Here is a 17,003-nt window from a genome sequence, read left to right on the forward strand (position 1 = left end):
GGGGATGTGCTTGATCAGGCCCAGCACACACACCTGTGCTTCCTCAGACCACAGGGGCGGGATCAGAGTCGGGCTGGGGGCCGGGGTCGGGGCAGCCGTGGAAGCTCCTTGGCAGGGCAGCTGGTAAAAGGGTGGCAGAGACCCTGGAGAGTCTTCAGTGGGCGTCTTTCTGCCCCCTCCTTTACGCACATCTCCACTCTGACCCAAAGGTCCCTCAGCCTGCAGTCTCTGTGCCCAGGGCTTCAGCCACCTTTCCCGAGATGTGGTGTCCGCCTGTAGCCTCCATCCCATCCCGGGTCCCTCTGCACTGCCCAGCACCTCCCATTCGAGCTGGTCAGCAGGGCGGGGCCTCCGTGTGGCCAACAGCCGGGGCGCAGATGTCTCCGTTGGGGCCTTCCCAAAGTCTGCAGGAGGCCGTGGGGAGGTCCGGATGGCCCTCCCGCCTCCCCCTGCTGGGCCCTCCCCTGGCCGCCGGTCCCGTGGAGTCGCCAGGTGGAGGCCTCGGGTCCTGGTCAGTGGTACTGGCTCTGGCCGTCCAGTTCCAGCCCTTCCTGGAACTGGGCGGAGCCCAGCTCCTGTGCAAAGCCCCTCACGCCATTCTCCTCTTCTCCCTCCTCCGGCTGTCTGTTCATGGTGCCGTAGGTGTGCCGAGCGGGGGAGGAGGCGGGGGACAGGTTCATCTCCGGCTCCTGCAGCACAGTGGCCACGTACATCTGGGACAGAGAGGGGAGACAGGGGTGAGGTCACACCTGGGGTTGGGCCCTGGGCACACCCTCGCACTCACGCCCTACCCCCGGAGCCTCTGCCCCTCTCGAGCCACGGATCCTTCCTTCTCCCCCAGCAGCCCAGGGCCTGGCCGGACCACCTGCTGAGGTGCTGCCGATCATTCAAAGAGCAACTCGGACTCCGAGGGTGGGTCAGCGCAGGCCTCCTAGCCCCTAGCCCACTGCTCCTTCACTAAGGTTCCATTCATTCTTGGTGCCAGGTCAGGCTGAACCTGGCGGGGAGACGACGCGAGGCTCCCCTACGCTGGGGTCTGGAGAGACCCCCATCCCTAAGCTAGTGCACCTCTTAATACAGCGTAAGAGGTGCATCCACACCTCCCCTGGGGTATGACATCGGCTGGCCTGTGAATCAGGATTTGAAACGGAGATTGCTCCTGAGGTCCTGGCCATGTGACCTGTCAAATGCAGGAATGGTCCTGGGAATGCCTGGGAGGGCTGCGGAATAGAAAAACAGGAAGTACGAGGGACAGAGCTGTTTGTCATCATTTGAATGGCTTTTAAACCAACTCCTTATTTTGAAAATAGGTAATTATGGAATAGCATTAAATCTTTCCTGTAGGAATTCATGTCAGTGAAACCAAAGAGCCCTGGTTGATGAGGGAACACTTTTCCTACAGAAGAATCTAGATATTTGTAGCATTCCAAAGTAAACCCCATATAATGGTTCTAAGGGGCAAAATGGTAAATGAACAATGGAAGAGGCTGCTGTCATCCCCCTCATCTGGGAGTAACCAGCATCCTTAGTGGGAAAAAAATGGGGTAGTCTGTGTCTCCTGGTGTATGCAGGGCACTGCCTGCGATGCGTTTTAGCCCCTAGGGCTGAATCGGAATCTCTCCAGCCTTTGGACTGAACTTCTAGTTTTCAGGGAAGGAGATAGTGGAACCTGCTGCAAGACATCATGAAGAAATAGCCAGAAAAACCCAGAAGGTGGGAAATTCTGCAGGACCACTGGCTGGGTCTCTCTGACAGGCCATAAAGAAGAGACTGTGAGAAACTACAAGAGACACATGCAGGGACCGGATTCATCTAGCACAGAGCCTGGGCTGGATCTTGGCTTGGATATGCTTTGTGAAAGATATTTCTGGAACACTTAGGACAACTTGAGTATGGGCTGAGTATTTGAAGACATAGAAATTTATGTACATGGAAAGGTGGAGATTATTAACTAAAAATGCAGATTATAAAACAGTATGAACAGTATCATTTCATTTTAGCAAAAATTATATACACGCCTGGGAGAATAGACACTAAGTTATTAGTAGTCTTCTCTGGGTTGTGGAAATATGAACTTTTTATTTTCTTGTTTTTGCTTCTCTGTTTTTTCCCCATAATTATCTGCAATGTTCATATACTACTGTGGTTATCATCAAAGATTAAGAAAATCAATTCCAGTGATTTTTTTTTTTTAAGCTCAGGCTTCAGTATTCGACAGACCTGGTTCAAACTTTGTTTGTCCATTGCCTTGCTCAGTAATGCCCTGGGGCCTAAATTAATTGACCGTTTTGAGCCTCAGTTTCCCTACTTGTAAAATAAGGATAAAGACCCCTTACTGTGTGGGTGTATCATATCATAAAGATTAGGAGCGAGAATGGCAAAGTGTCAGGTTCCTAAGAGGATCCCAGAGGGGTCGTCTTGGGGCCCCCAGAGAGATGTGCTATGTGAAAAGAGGCCCCTGCTTTGAAAGCTTTGTAGACTCTCCAACACCAACGTCCCTTCTCCCCACCACTTCCCAGAGGAAATCTGCCGCTCTCTGTAGGGTTTTTTCCCAAGGTGAGGAGGACCTGCAGCTCTGTGCACTGGGGTGGGCATGTCCCCCATCGTTGTGTCTGTGCACTTTCCCCCAACTCTGCGGCGACCAAAGAGCCCCTCCTTCCCCCCCTCCCCAGGGCTCTGCTGCCCAGTCTGCATTTCCACCACGTCGAGAGCTGTCTTCCAGTGCCCAAACGCTCCAGATTCTCTCTTCTGGGCCTTTGTACAGGCTGATCCTCTTCCTTGAATGCTCTTCCCCCACATCCTATTCCACCTAGCAACTCCTACTCCCATTCCTAGAGTCGGATTAGATGTTCCCTCCTCCGGGAAGCCTTCCCTGAGTGCCCAGGCTGGCTGGTGCCCTTCTTCAGTGCTCCTCCAAGGCGCCCTGGCATCGGGGCACCCAGCTCAGAGCAGGCATCGGTGGCCCTGCATCCACACTGGTGGCAGGGATGTGGGTGAGCACTCGGGCCCCTCCAGGCTGAGCCACGGTGAGGGAGCCAACGCCCAGCCTGCTGGGCCCCTGCATTCTGCCTTGGCCTTGTCTCTTCACGAGCTGGTGGGCTCACTCAGGCCGCTGCTGCTGCCTTACCACTCGGCGCAGGCCTCCAATAGCTCCCTGAAGCTCTGCGCGCTGCTCTGCCTGGCATCTGTGCCCTCGGAGGCCGAGCCCCAGCACGTCCCTGTGTCTACACGACTGATCTCGCTGTGGCTGGGCCCGCCCTGACCTTTCTCTTCCTCTTTGAGTTCCTTTTAGAGTATGTCTTGCCTCTTCCATCTTCCCAACTCTTCAGCCACGGCCACGGCAGCAATTTGACCTGGGCCAAGTCCTGCTGTGTCAGGGGAGGGAGCCCAGGGGCGCCCGTCTCCTCCCCAACCCCCGAGGTGGGCACTACATGCCGGTGCCCCCCCACACTGCTGCTGGAGAAGCCCACCCCTGCAGGTACCCCCCTCCTGACCTGTCCCCCGGGGTGAAGGCAGTGACTCACAAGGGAGGTGGGCGTGGAGGAGGTGCTGCTGGGCTCCATGTCGAACACCGTCTCCATCTCCTCCTCGGGCTGCGGCAGTGGGCAGAGATGTAGAGGGTCACAGAATGGGGGTGTCCACCCTCCCACCCCTCTGCTCCCTCCCTCCCCAAATCTGCACTTGGTGCTCAATGCCATCTTCTGTTTTCCCAGAACTGCAGCCCTGGGCTGCAGCCCGGGGGGACAGAAAGAGGACCGGGATGCTGGTTGCCCTTCTGAAGATCCCATCCCCAAGAACCATAATGGGGGGAAAGTAAAGAGAGTTGGCATTGGGATTCAAACATGAGCTTGCTCGGACTCTCGTAAAGGCTGGACTTCAATCGTCTCTTCTTTCCACCTGGGGGTTCTCCTTCTCTCTGAGACCAGTCCGATATCATGGTTTAGGTCCCCTGCCATTTCCCTTCTCTAGAGTGCACACCTGGGCCACCAGGTCGCATGGCATTGTTGGATTGGGAAGACAGAGCCAGAGGCATTGTCCACTTTGGTTCCTCATGGCACTCGAGCCAGGGATGGAGGAGGGGCCGGGCAGAGAGTGCAGTGGGGGCCTAAGCCCAGGGCCCCCAGATGCAGGGCCACTAAAAGTAAAAGGATCCTCTTCCAAGAGGCTCCCTCCTTTGACTCAGCAGGATACCAGAACTTTAAATTAACTTCCTTCCTTGTCTTTATATACAGTCATTTAAATTTACTATTATAGACAGAAAACCTGCATTCGTTGGCATAAGCAGAAATATAAATGAATGTGAACCAATAGAAAAATGGGTAACCATGAAAAATTTTAAAAAATGTTTTAGTCCCCGGAAATCATTCTAGCATGTCCGCACAGATGTGCCACTTTGGGAGATGCCCATGGAGGGCACACAGCGTTGTTGGCCTGGGTCTCAGCAGGCAGGGACTGGCTCCCTTCTCTAACGACTGGCAAAGAGCCCAAGGGGTCACAGGGCCCAGAGAGCCTGGCCTCAAGTTCAACAGACTGGGATTGCTAAAAAGTATGATAACTAACCCCCTTCCCCAGGGCATCGTCCTTCTCCACAACCACCCTTCCGCCCTTCATCCTCTCTCTCTCAAGCCTCCTTCCTTGGACTGGTACTCACAGCTCGGTGGCTGGACAGGCTCTCACTGTAGGAGGGAGGGATGGGCCAGCAGCCCGCTGTTTGGAGGAGGTGCCAGAGGGGAGAGGAGGAGGGGACAGCTGTCTTTTAAATCTCCCCACCACTCAAGGGGGCCGGTGCCTGGGCCACGCAAGGGCACACACACATGCACCCTGAGTTTGCACACCCCATCATCGGAAAGGCAAGAACCTTCCATCTCTGTGGCACCGTGGGTATGCAGGTTGAGAGGGAGCCTAGAGCCGTGGCCTGGGGGCCAGTGAGAACGAACGGAGGAAAGGAAGGGTAACTCACCTCATAGTCAGATACCCCCTGGAGCTTCCCCAGAAGAGTGCTAACGAAGGCGATGACCATGGAAATGATGAGCGTGGAAAGGGAGAAGAAGGTGATGGTGTGGAGCGTACCTGCCAAGGAGAAGAACAGGCCGTGGGGTTTGGTGCTTGAGGCCTGGAGCTGTGGGCAGTAGTCTGCCAGCCGAGATGTGGGGTCCTTGGGGTCCCCCTCAGCACCTCTGTGGATGCTTCGAGTCCAAGGCAGAGAGGCCCCTGCCCCAGTTCTCCCCCTAGCAACTGGAGTAAACGCACCTGGCCCATGACATCATCCCTCAGTGCTATGGGACCAGTTTGGAATTTGGCATCTTATGGATATGAAAAAATTTAATTGCCATAAGTATCCACTCAAGTGCCCGTGAGACATGTCCTTCTCCACCCGTCAGTTTCCGTCCCACATCACAGTCCCGGGGCAGTAGCTCCGGGTGACTCACTCATGCAGTGGCCCCAAATATAGCCCCCAAATACAGTCTCTGACCCACGCCCGTCCCTGCAAGCTCCCGCGCTGGCCCTCACCTGTGCTAACGGCCCTGGAGAGTGAGCCAGAATTCAGGTCAGGTACATTTCGCTCGGGGATATTTGGTAACTTTTTTATGACACCAGTTTTCTACTGAGGTAAAGATTAAAAATCAATCTTTACAGGGCGCCTGGGTGGCTCAGTCGGTTAAGCATCTGCCTTCAGCTCAGGTCATGATCCCAGGGTCCTGGGATCGAGCCCCGCGTCGGGCTCCCTGCTCCGCAGGGAGTCTGCTTCTCCCTCTACCCTTCCCCCCCTGCTCATGATCTCTCTCATTCAAATAAATAAATAAAATCTTTAAAAAAAAATCAATCTTTACAGTCAGAGGCTAACCCACAATGATGCTGGTCATTGTGTTCCTATAAAAGCAAAAATGGCCAACAGCTTCGGTATCCAGCCATGGAGAACTGACGGAAATGGGTAGAATTAATTCAAAGGCCCGTGCTCAAACAGAATTTCAGTAACACAGGAAATTGCTCAGAACGCTATGTTGAGTGAAAAAACTCAGGATACGGGACTGAATGTTATGAAATGGAAATCATGATTTTGAAAAGCAAGAATAAACCAATAAGCCCCTCCTGCTCTGCCCTCTCCCCCAGACTGTGCACACAGAATGAGGTCTGAGCGCAAAAGACAGGCTCCAGGGGAGAGGACAGGGCATTCAGATCTTGATAATAAATGTATAGTCTTTTATACTTTGGAGAAAAATTATTTTTAATAAATGAAGTCCTCTAGGTGGCAGGGGAAGGCGGGGGGATAAGAAACGGGGAGACGGCTGACAGATGGGTGATGCACAGAAGTAACTGGGAGCGGAGCTGTTTCCAGCGGCCGCCGGGACAAGACAGTAAGAAAATACAGTTTCCTTTCTCCAGTCCACTGAGATGATGAAGGTCCAGGGTCCCTGAGGGAAGACCAGTGTGGGGAGAAGGCAGGAAGCCATCTGGTGGCAGAGAGGATGCGCAGGTCAGTGCGAGCTTCCTGCCCCAGAGGGCATGGTTCACATGTGGTCCACAGGGACAGGGACAGCAGCTCTGTGTAGCCAAGAGCAGGGGAAAAGCTGGCCCCGGGGGCAGGCCCCAAAGCCTCCTCCAGTTTTTAGGCAATCTGGAAGACCAGGCATCCCTAGGATCCCAAGGGGGATGTCACGGGAATTGAGCCCAATAGTTAATATTTCATTCCTGCCAGCCCTGAGTTAGAATGAAGGAGTGTGACGTTTCTTGCTCCGAGGGTCGTAAACCAAAGTGCATACCGTACCGTGTTGGTCCAAGCCCTCCCCTTAGCCTCAGAGGTCTGCTGGGACTCTGGCGCGAGCCCTAACTGAGGCCTCAAGAAGCCACCTGGGTTGCTGCAATCCGTGAGCAACCCTCGCTCCCCCCCGGGCCTTCTCTGCTTGCACAGAGCAGAGGTGCTGCTGAGGGCTTTAGGCAGCAGTGGGGAGCAGGCAGGGGCAGGAAGGCCAGGCAGGCCTGGGACCCACCTAATCGCAGGATGGAGAAGAAGAGCATCCAGAACAGACCCAGGAGCGGTGCGAAAATGGCCTGGTAGACCGCGGCCATGTGGATCTGCTCGTTGAGCTTGGTGGGCGCGTAGGAGTAGTACATGTTGTAGCGGTCCGTGATGTGTTTCATGCAAAGGTAGAGTAGCCCTGCGGGGCCGGGGGGGGGGGGGGGGGGCGCGCACTCAGGGGCTGCGTCCACAGTCAGGCCCCCCCGGCCGCAGAAGCCAGATCCAGGTCTTTCCGGGCAGCGAGGGCCAAGGTCGGGCCGTGGGAGCCCTGTGGCGCCGACTTCCGGGACCCCAGTTTCCCTTGAGCCCCCAGAGTTTGTTCTGCCAGTTGGGTGAAGGGTCATTCCTTCAACAAACGTCCTGCGTGAACAGCCATCCAACCTCCCCTGACCTGCCCCGGCCCCTGCCTGCTCTGCTGACAGTCTGTCCCCGCCCGGCCTCCTCGTACTCTGAGGGTGGGGGGCTCAACCCCTCCTCCCAGCCTGAGGGTGCACAGCCCTGGGGGTGCCCGAGGGAAGCCTCACCGAAAGGGACGATGATAGGGCAGGTGATGCTGTATGCCACCACCACGCTGAAGACATTCATCATCCACGCATACTCACGCCCATATTGGAAGTCCATGGCCTGGCTCTGGGGCGGAAGGTGGGGGTCACTTGAGGTGGCCTGGTCCCCTTGCCTCAGGCCTGGAGGCGGGCTCCCTGCCACCCCCAGCCCACCTCGCGTCTCACCTCGGCTTCCTCATGCCCCTAGCAGGCACCCTTCCTGACACCCTCCCCCAAGGGAAGAGCTGTGCGCAGGGAAGGGCCCGGCCCCCACCTTTCTGATGTGGACTCTCTCTGGCTCCGACCTGGAGAAGAAGAGGCGGGTGCTATACAGGAAGAGGGACCCCAGGCGCAACAGCTCCATGCCCGTGCCCAGCAAAGCCGCTGTGATCACATAGTTGACAAAGAAGGCGCCGTTGTCCGGCAGGAACACACACCTGGCCGTGCGGACAGTGGAAGACAGCACAGAAGCCAGAAGGAGAAGGAAAGGGCCGGGACGTTGGGAGGGGTGTGGAGATGGGGATGGAGACGGGAGGGGGGTGGGGAGGTGGGGGGGTAGAGATGGGGAGAGGGGTGGAGGGTGGGCGTGGAGATCGGGGGGTGGAGGGTGGGGGTGGAGATGGGAAGAGTAAGCTTCATATACACATGTGCCCCCAGCCCAATTTAGGTTAATGCACACCCTTCTGAGCAGGGATGGGGCTGGTCTACATCAAGTGTGGGTGTGTTGGGAAATACACTCTCTGGCTTGATCTAAAGCAGGGGTGCTTGAGCAGGACCCACAGACCCCAGAGAGTCCATGGGGAGAACCGGGGGGTCTGTGACCTTGAATGTGAGTAAATGAAGGAGACACGTGTCTTGACATTCATGAGCTTCTAACTGCAATGTACCACTTCTTTCCATTAAGAACATGGGCAACAAATCACAGCAACATCTGCTCTGGCTATGACCCAGTCACCAGTTGCAATCAGATATTTTCTTGGGGTGCCTGGGTGGCTCAGTTGGTTAAGCGTCTGCCTTCGGCTCAGATCATGATCCCGGGGTCCTGGGATCGAGCCCCACATCAGGCTCCCTGCTCCGCAGGCTCCCCACTGCTCCTGCTCTCTCTCTCACTAGCTCTCTCTCTCAAATAAATAAATAAAATCTTAAAGGTATTTTCATAGCCCACTGCAGTTAGTGGTGATATCTGACAATACCTTTGCACTTACCATCACTTCAAAATGATGGTAGTTATTAAACATGCAGCTAAATTAGATGCGCTAACTTTACGTGAATGAAATGTTCCTGTCCGCAGATGTGTGCTTGACCTAGCTGACCAACTTCAGCTAGGAGTCGTTCAGCCAGCTGAATGAATGGCCACACTGCCTGTCCTCACGTTGGTGACCCAGGCATCTCTGTTGCCCATCGTGTCCCCATCTACACAATTCTGTCAACTTTGAAAGGAGAAATCTGTGAGCTCCCTGGATATATTTCAAAACTCCTTCAAAAACTATTCTTTCTTGAAGGCATCAACATTGAGGCATGGACCTACAACCCTCTTCTCTCTCATACATAAACTGTATCGAAGATAATGACCTAACCAAAGATGAACTCATTCATCTTAGAATAAAAGAGTCCAACTTAGCACAAGTATAGTTCAATTGCAGAAACCTTAGAGAATTCTGGTCCTTGCCCTATAAAGCAAGCTTGAAAGCTTGTACGTCATATGCAACATTACATCTTTGAAAATTGGGATTTTTTAACATTTGTAACCTAATACCAAAACAAAATCAAAATTGGCTGGATGCCCAACATGACGCGTGTGTTGCTTCGTCAAAGATCCCTCCATGCCCCCCAGCTGAATGTTCTGCTGGCTCAGTAGCCTCAGGGTTCACACTGATGCGTCTAAAACAATAAAATGTAACTTTAGCTTGCTTGTATTTAAAATGCATTGTCCTCTTATTAAACGTGCGAATAAAGATTTTATTACAAATGTACTTTTTACAATATTTTGATAGCAATATTTCAGTATAATTGGTTTTCTTTGTAATCCAGGTATTTCGTGCATTTAAAGACATCTATTCAGAGTGTATATAAAACTGGCAGAATCTGAATAAGCTCTGTGGATTGTATAATGTCAGTCTCCTGGTTGGGATTCGGCATTATAGTTGTGCAAGATGTTACCAGAGAGGGAACTGGATGAAGGGTACACAGGACAGTGTGGGGGCAATTTCCTGTAAATTTACAATTATTTCCAAAACTTCATTCAGAGAAGGGATCCCTGGGCTTTACCAGATTGCCAAATGGGCCCCGGGCCCAGGAAAGGTTAAGAGTCTGCTTAATGAGAGTCTTTGCATGCATTCATCTCTACCTGTGTGAGCTACTGAAGACGACATGTGTCTACCTGGCATGGACCCCTGGGAGCCCCAGTGTACACGGGGGCACTCCTGGGGCACATGCTCTAGTACTCACTGGAACCTGATGGACGCCTGCTCCAAGTAGTAGATGTCAAAAAGCCACCGGAAAAAGACATCCAAACTAGAAGCAAGAACACGGTACGCCCTTTAGTTAATGAATCTATGAGCAGAGGCTTGGGGTTCAGTCCCTCTTGGGCGTGGCTTGCCTCCCTCTGTCCTCCCCGGCTCAATCCCTAGAGACTCTGGCATTCTAGTATTCTAGCTGGTCAGTCCATACTGCCTCTCTGCCTTCTTAAGGCTGGGCCACCCCTGCCCCGAACACTTTGGCCTCTCATCTCAAGGCCGCCTCTTCTAGCAAATCTTTGCCAGCCGTTTTTCTCACAGTGCTCTCTCCCTCTTCTGAATTTCCACTGCACATTGGCTGCGTTTTTCCCACCTGGGGCTGTCAGTTAGCTGATAGACATGACTTCTTGCCCCAGCTGGATGATAAGCTCTTTGAAGGCAGAGTTCATGGCTGACCCCTTAGGGTTCACAGGATACCTGGCTCATGCTAGGCTCATGACCGGCACTGGACTGTCATTTGAGGAATGGATTTGTAGCGACCACAGTAGGCCTATAGTATCTGAAAGAGGAGGTTCCAACTCTATGGTGAGCCTGTCTGAGAGAGGGATACTTGGAGGGGAGGTACCTGGTCAGTCCCATTGAGGGCAGAATAATCACCATGAACACCAGAAAGATGTAACACTTGTTCACGATGATCAGATTCTGGCTTGATCTAGAAGAGAACAAACAAACATGTGATAAGAACCAGAGGCCTAACTACAGAATGGATGGAAAACAGAGACAGCGACCTGGCCTAGAAAAGGGTTGGCCAGTGCCTACGCGTGGTCGCTGGGAGGGCAGGGGCGGCAGCCTCAGCCAGCCGCGTCAGCTTGGGGCACAGGATGGGGGGAAGGGCACACAGGTGCTGTGTGCTTGGTATCTTTGTTAGAGGGACATTACCAACGAGGCTCAGGATCCCTGCAGAGTTTCAGTAATCTACATAAGCCATGTTCTTGGCCAGAGAAAAGACCAGTAAGGGTTTCTGTTAGGACAAACCTCTTGGCTTACTGCCTGGTCGGATGGTAGGAACTTCTGGTGCAGGAAATCACTTTTGAGACCCACACAGCCTTCAGGCAAAAGCAGGGATCCTGAGCCTCAGTGCGTGGCTGGAGGCTGACAGAGCAGCCCAAGGAGCGCTTGGTTTGGGCCTGAATGTGCCTGAGATGGTGGCCCCATCTCAGCATTCCTGAGGCCAGAGGCCCAGAGACAACTCAGTCCCCTCTTTCAAAAAAAAAAAAATATATATATATATATATATGTATATATCTTAGTCTTTTGGGATGGTTTTGGTTATCAAAACCCATGTCAATTCTATTCCCCAGGCTAGATGGGAGGCCCCAAGCACCAGGCTTGTGGGGCAGTGGGCAGGGGAAGGGGCTGGGGCCGGGGCAAAGAGCAGAGCTGGGGGAGGAGGCCCCCTTCTCACCTGGTCCAGTGGGCCTCTAAGAAGGCGGAGAGGTAGACAATCAGAGGCATGATCACTGTAAATGCCCACAGCATCAGGGAGGGGAAGAACTGGGTTATGACTGGGTTCTATGGGGGTAGAGCGGGGAAGGGTGGAGAGACATCAGTGTAAGCAGCGCCCCTTCCCCTCTCAGGCCACCCCTGCTTCTCCCACACCTCTGGCCTCTTCTCCCCCCACTTAGTCCCAGAGCAGGTTTGGTTTCCGAGGCTGTGCAGTGGACCTGGCCTTCCTGGTCACCCTTGCTGGCTAGCAGTCTGCCTGGCTGGGGTGGGCAGAGGCTGACACGCCAAGGTCAAGTGGTGCCCTCAAGGGGCATGGGTCTTCTATGCTGAGGTCCCTGGAGGGGCAGCCTGGGCTTTCCCTGGGGACTTCGCCCTCGGGCCAGAGCCAGCTGCTGTCACTGACATCTCTCAGCTCAGAGAGAAGACACTCCCTTTCACGTGATGTCATGTGAAAGGTGCTAGAGAAGGGGGCAGGTGTGAAGGAAGAATCCCTAGGGGAGCTGTGGTGCCCCTGGGGCCTACTGTGAAGCTGACAAGGGGGGTCAGAAGCAAGCAGCAGAAGTGGTGCAGCTTGGCTGTGCGTGTGTATGCGTGTGCATGTGTGCGTGCGTGTACGTGCGTGTGCATGTGCACGTGTGTGTATTGTGCACGTGCATGTGCGTATGTGTGCGTGTGTGTGCATGTGTGAGCACCTATGTGTGCGTCTGTGTGCGCGTGCATTGGCATGCGTGTGTCGCTGGATAGGGATGGAGGTAATATGGAAGAGGAGGCCTTCCAGGCCCCTTACGACAGCCTGGAGGCTACAGGATTTGGAAATGGGTGGGGCCAGTCCAGTTCCTCTGCAGTCCCCTGTCAGGACGAAGCAGCCTCTAAGTTCAGGGATGGCCCCCCAAGCCCTGGCACTCCCAGCCTGGAGTGAGGGAGGTGGAGGTCCCCGTTCTCCTGGATGGCTGCATTGGAACTGACCTCACTCTTCGCCACCCTCAGCCGTCTCCCTCAAACGAGGGACCCCTAGCTCTTGGGAGTGGGGAGAACAGAGCTGTCACACTGGCCACATGTTGGCAGGTTCACGGGAGCCATGTTCCAGGGGCCCCCCATCCCATCCTTCCCTCATCTCCCAGGGGCCCCCACGTCTGGCCCGAGCAGAGGTGGCACCTGCAGCTTCTCAATGGGGCGGGTGACGTTGTACATGTCGATGGTGTTGATGATGATGGCGGGCGTGGTGAGGAAGAAGAAGAAGAAGAAGAGGAAGGTGTTGATTGCGATAAAGCGGGCCCACCAATGGAAGCGGCGGACAGACAGGTGTTTCCTGGGGAGGATGGAGGAGGAAGACGCATTTAGGAAGGAGCTCGGGTCCCAGCCCTTAGATGGGGCCCACATCCAGATTCCTGCATGCCAACTGGAGACCCAGGCTGCCCTGGTCTAATTCAGCCCCCGGGGCCCAGACCTGCATGCACCGGGCCCTGGATCTGCCCCTCAGTCACGTCCTTTGTCAAGGCCCTGGTGGTGGGCTCGGTTTGGGGGTAGGCTGAGGCTGTGGTGCTCAGAAGAGGACAGGGCCCAGCCCCGTGGGCAACAGAGTAGGAGAACAGGCCCCTATTCCTTTCCCACCCTGTTCCCTTCTTCAGTCTCAGAGGAGCTAAAGGGAGAGAGGAGGAGCAGAGGGGGCTTACCAAATGATGTCTTGAGGGTGTGGGGCCAGGGCGACCCTCCAGCAGTAGGATTTGACGATGGTGCTCACAGAGGACTGCTGGGGGTGCACGCCGCACTGGATGTATTTATAATCTTCCCGGATGCTGCGGAGATGCGGGGAGGAGACAGAGGTCTCGGGCTGAGGACAACAGGCTTAGGAGGGGGTCTCACGCCAGGGTCCTACAGATGGCCCCACTTCCTGGGGATTCTCGAAGCCTTGGGAATGCCTCTCAGGATCTTACAGTTAGGTAGCTCCTAAAGCCTAGTCCCTGGAGGAAAGGGGCAGCAGTGGGAGGGACTACCTGGGAAGGGAGGGGACCACATGGTTCTCAGTTAAAGTCTTTTCCCCTTGACAGCAGGGACAGCACAAAGACATGCTCTTTCCTCAAGGTTGACGGGGGAGGCGCTAACTTCAGCCTCATCTTAGTATTAACAGCTACCAACTGAGTTCTTTTTGTGTGCCTGACACTGTGCTAATTGGCAATGAATAGAAATCCCAGTCGAACAGATTACTAAATCGAGATGCCTGAAGACATAACCAAAGAGGGGCAAGTGCCGGCACTGAAGTCTTTGGTCTTATTCACATTTCTGCTGTAATTAAACCTCAGATCCTTTCTGCTGGGTGACAGTGTCTCAGAAAAGAAACAGTACTGGGGCACCTGGGTGGCTCAGTCGGTTAAGCATCTGCTTTCAGCTGAGGTCATGATCCCCAGGTCCTGGGATCAAGCCCTGCATCGGGCTCCTTGCTTGGTGAGGAGCCTGCTTCTCCCTCTGCCTGCCACTCCCCCTGCTTGTGCTCTCTTTCTCTCTGACAAATTAATAAAATCTTTAAAAAAAAAGAAAAGAAAAGAAGCAGTATTGTCTTACATTGGTATACTGTTTTATAGCACATATATACTAAATAGATCACATATCCCTTCTTAACCCTCTGGGAGGTGGACAGGGAAGTTTTAAGCAAACCAATTTGACAGATAAAAAATTTGAGAGTATAAGGGACTTGCGAATTGCACACAATCGCATTTGACTAAATTCTAGGCTGTTCTACCTGTAGGGTGTGGGTGGGCGAGGACAAAGTGGTGTGTATGATCAGGCTCCCTCAGGGAGAGGAGGGCCCCCACAATCCTCAAGGGACTGATGCCGGGGTTCTCATCTATTTGATCCTATCCTAAGGATCCTTCCAGAACATACCTGATTGCATCTAATCCACTGCCTACCAAAGTAGAGCTGCCAGAGGCAGGGGCAGAGGAGGGAGGAGGCTGTAAGGCTATGAATTAGGGGAGGCCTGCAGCAAGAGAGCAGAAATAGCAAGTAGAGCTTCTCTACCCTAACTCTGTCATTTGTGGTGAGGAAAGGGGTGATGTGTAATGGGGAAAAAATGGATTCATTCTTGTCAAGGCCTGGAAGAGGAACCAAGATGTCTACTCTGACCACCTCCATGCTGAAGCAAGGACATACGGGGATGGGGAGCCCAAGGGCCTGGGTATCTCTGGAGACAAGCTGAGTCTGGCAGCTGTGGGGAAATGGATGCAGACATGCTCTGAAAAGCAAGATGGCGGCTGCCTGTGAGGAGCATGGAGGGGTTGAGGGGTGGTCAGAATATGGCAAACTGGAGGGAGGTTCTCTTTCATCTCCCCTTGGCTGGAATGGGGGTGAAAGAAGATGGTTTCAGAGAAGCAGAAGCCCATTCTCAGGGCTGGGCTGGGCACAGCAAGCCGCTGGCCCCGGCACTCACTGCTTCGTCATCCTGGCGTCCTGGAAGGTGACAAAGATCAGGTCCAGACGCTTCAGCCGAACGCGGTTGAGCTCAGCGTTGAACTCGTCAGTCAGCTGCTCCTCCAGCTCACTATAATATTGCTCTGCATCTACCTGGGGCGAGATTTGGCCCTCAGAGCTGGAGAAGCCAGAGCGCTAGGAAGGCTGCGCCGAGACATAAGGCCTCTCTCCACTCAGGTGGTGGGCCTGAGGCCTTGGTTCTATTCCCAACTCCCTTCAAAGCCTGGCAAAGAGCTCAGGATCCCAGTGGGCTCCCAGATCCCAGCTCAAGAACAGGAGAAGCCTATGACTCTGAAATTAGCTCCCTGCTCTTAGATCGGGGGAACGTGAGGCACAGCTGGGGGCTAGGGGATGCTTCTGGACTTGGGCAGGACTCCAGAGGAGTGATAGAATGCGTCTCCAGCATTTTCAGGAAATGGAAATGATTCTTTTCTGGACTGGCTAGAGTTCAGTCCTGCCCTGTGGCCTCCTCCCAGCCACAGTGGTTGGGTGAGAAGATGGAGCCCAGTGCCTTCAAATGTTCCTGTCCTCGCCCTTTGAAAGCCTGAGGCATGGCAGCCTACAGCAGTCTGCCATGTTCTCTCTGGTCCTCCCACCCAAGACTGGAAGTGGACAAGAGCAAGCCTCCCTGGATCGCTCCAGAGGGGATCCAAGAAAGGCTTCAGCTCCTCTACACTCTCCACGGGGATGCAGGGCATGGCAGAAAGGGAGAGAGGAGCCAGGAGTCACAGCACCAGAGCAGATCTGAATGGGCCCCAAGGGTACCGAGCCCGGGACAGAGCTGGAGACCCTGTGCCCCAGCCCCTCCTCTGCCGTGTCCCTTGATTCCCCGGGCCAGGTACCTCCTTGAAGCAGGTCCAGCACTTGCAGAAGCACAGGCGGGAGCAGGGGTGGGTCTTGATCATCACCTTCCCGCTCTTCTTGGCCTTGGCAGTGTAGTAGAGCCGGCCCCGCATCGCGTGGCGCCTGTCGACCGGCGGGCCATGAGAGGAAGCATCTTGTGGTCCAGGGGGCCAGCAGCGCCACACCCTCCCCTTGCACCCCCCCAGCACAGATCCAGACAGGCCCTGCTGCCGACTCACCTCTGATCATCCAGCTCGATCAGCATCCTGACGTCATAGCAGAAGTGGACTCTGGTCACCACACACCCCGGATAAGCCTCACTGTAGCCACAGACACAGAGGCTGAACCAGCCTGTGGTGCTGGGGATGGGCCATACTACCCCGACCCCCACCCAGAACTACAGCCCACAGGGCCGGGTAGCTCAGCTGCCTGTGGTCCCTGGTTCTTGGATGGGAGACTCTATTCCTCGTTCCTAAGGTCAAATTTCAGAGTTGATCCCTGGTAATCAGAGATTTGCCACATCCTTCCCGGATGATCCAGAATAGGGCCAGCAGGCAGAACTGGAAATTCCTGCCCATGAGAGATAATTAGCTCCTGGGCTAGGAACTTGGGTCGCAAAAGATGTCCCAACATGACCTGCTCTAGATAACTGTGGTCCAGGAGCTCGCCGGGCTCTGTGGTTGGAGCAATGAGGGAAAGAAAGAAAATTATACCCCTCACCATGCAGGAAAGCCCTTGACTTCAGAAACCCTGCTCTGGCCCCAGAGCCTCTGCCATTCTGGAAGGCTACTCCTGAGCCAAGTCCAGGATGGGCTACCACCTGGGGTGTCTCTCGCTCTACCATCCTATGCCAACTTACTACCGACATGAAGATGTAGGCAGGGTTACCGGGAGGAGGCAATCCATGCTTCAGCCCACTCTGACCCACTTACTGAAAATGCTTAATGATGATTTCTGGGTCTTGGATGTCCGTGGGGACATAGGTGATCATTAGTGTCCTTGTGACCTAGGTGGGGAGGGCAAATGGAGAAAGAAGACTGATTACACAGGACTCCCAGATGTCTGGGTCTTTGGTGGCCCAGAACTGTCTGGAGTAGGCCCACTACTCAACAGGCTGCCCCCTCGCTTCCCTGGCCTGCATCCCTGACTTCAGCATGGCTGTGGGCTGTGGGC

At 54.4% G+C, this 17,003-nt stretch overlaps 1 protein-coding gene across 1 annotated transcript in view; it reads right to left on the minus strand.

Moving 5' to 3' along the window:
* Window positions 1-259: 259 nt before the first annotated feature.
* The window catches only part of TMEM63C (transmembrane protein 63C), a 34,264-nt gene continuing 17,520 nt past the window's right edge, over window positions 260-17,003 (minus strand). Inside the window, exons 8-22 of the mRNA XM_021679591.1 lie at window positions 16,763-16,836; window positions 16,070-16,150; window positions 15,830-15,953; window positions 14,947-15,080; window positions 13,196-13,318; window positions 12,678-12,831; window positions 11,482-11,588; window positions 10,642-10,728; window positions 10,009-10,074; window positions 7,835-7,997; window positions 7,543-7,648; window positions 6,990-7,157; window positions 4,961-5,070; window positions 3,525-3,593; window positions 260-713 (exon numbers count right to left, since the gene is read on the minus strand). Of these exons, the coding sequence (XP_021535266.1) occupies window positions 513-713; window positions 3,525-3,593; window positions 4,961-5,070; window positions 6,990-7,157; window positions 7,543-7,648; window positions 7,835-7,997; window positions 10,009-10,074; window positions 10,642-10,728; window positions 11,482-11,588; window positions 12,678-12,831; window positions 13,196-13,318; window positions 14,947-15,080; window positions 15,830-15,953; window positions 16,070-16,150; window positions 16,763-16,836 (1,767 nt within the window). The 3' untranslated portion in view covers window positions 260-512. The remainder of the gene's footprint in view (window positions 714-3,524; window positions 3,594-4,960; window positions 5,071-6,989; window positions 7,158-7,542; window positions 7,649-7,834; window positions 7,998-10,008; window positions 10,075-10,641; window positions 10,729-11,481; window positions 11,589-12,677; window positions 12,832-13,195; window positions 13,319-14,946; window positions 15,081-15,829; window positions 15,954-16,069; window positions 16,151-16,762; window positions 16,837-17,003) is intronic.

The sequence above is a fragment of the Neomonachus schauinslandi genome, chromosome 9 (assembly GCF_002201575.2).
Source record: "Neomonachus schauinslandi chromosome 9, ASM220157v2, whole genome shotgun sequence".
Taxonomy (NCBI): domain Eukaryota; kingdom Metazoa; phylum Chordata; class Mammalia; order Carnivora; family Phocidae; genus Neomonachus; species Neomonachus schauinslandi.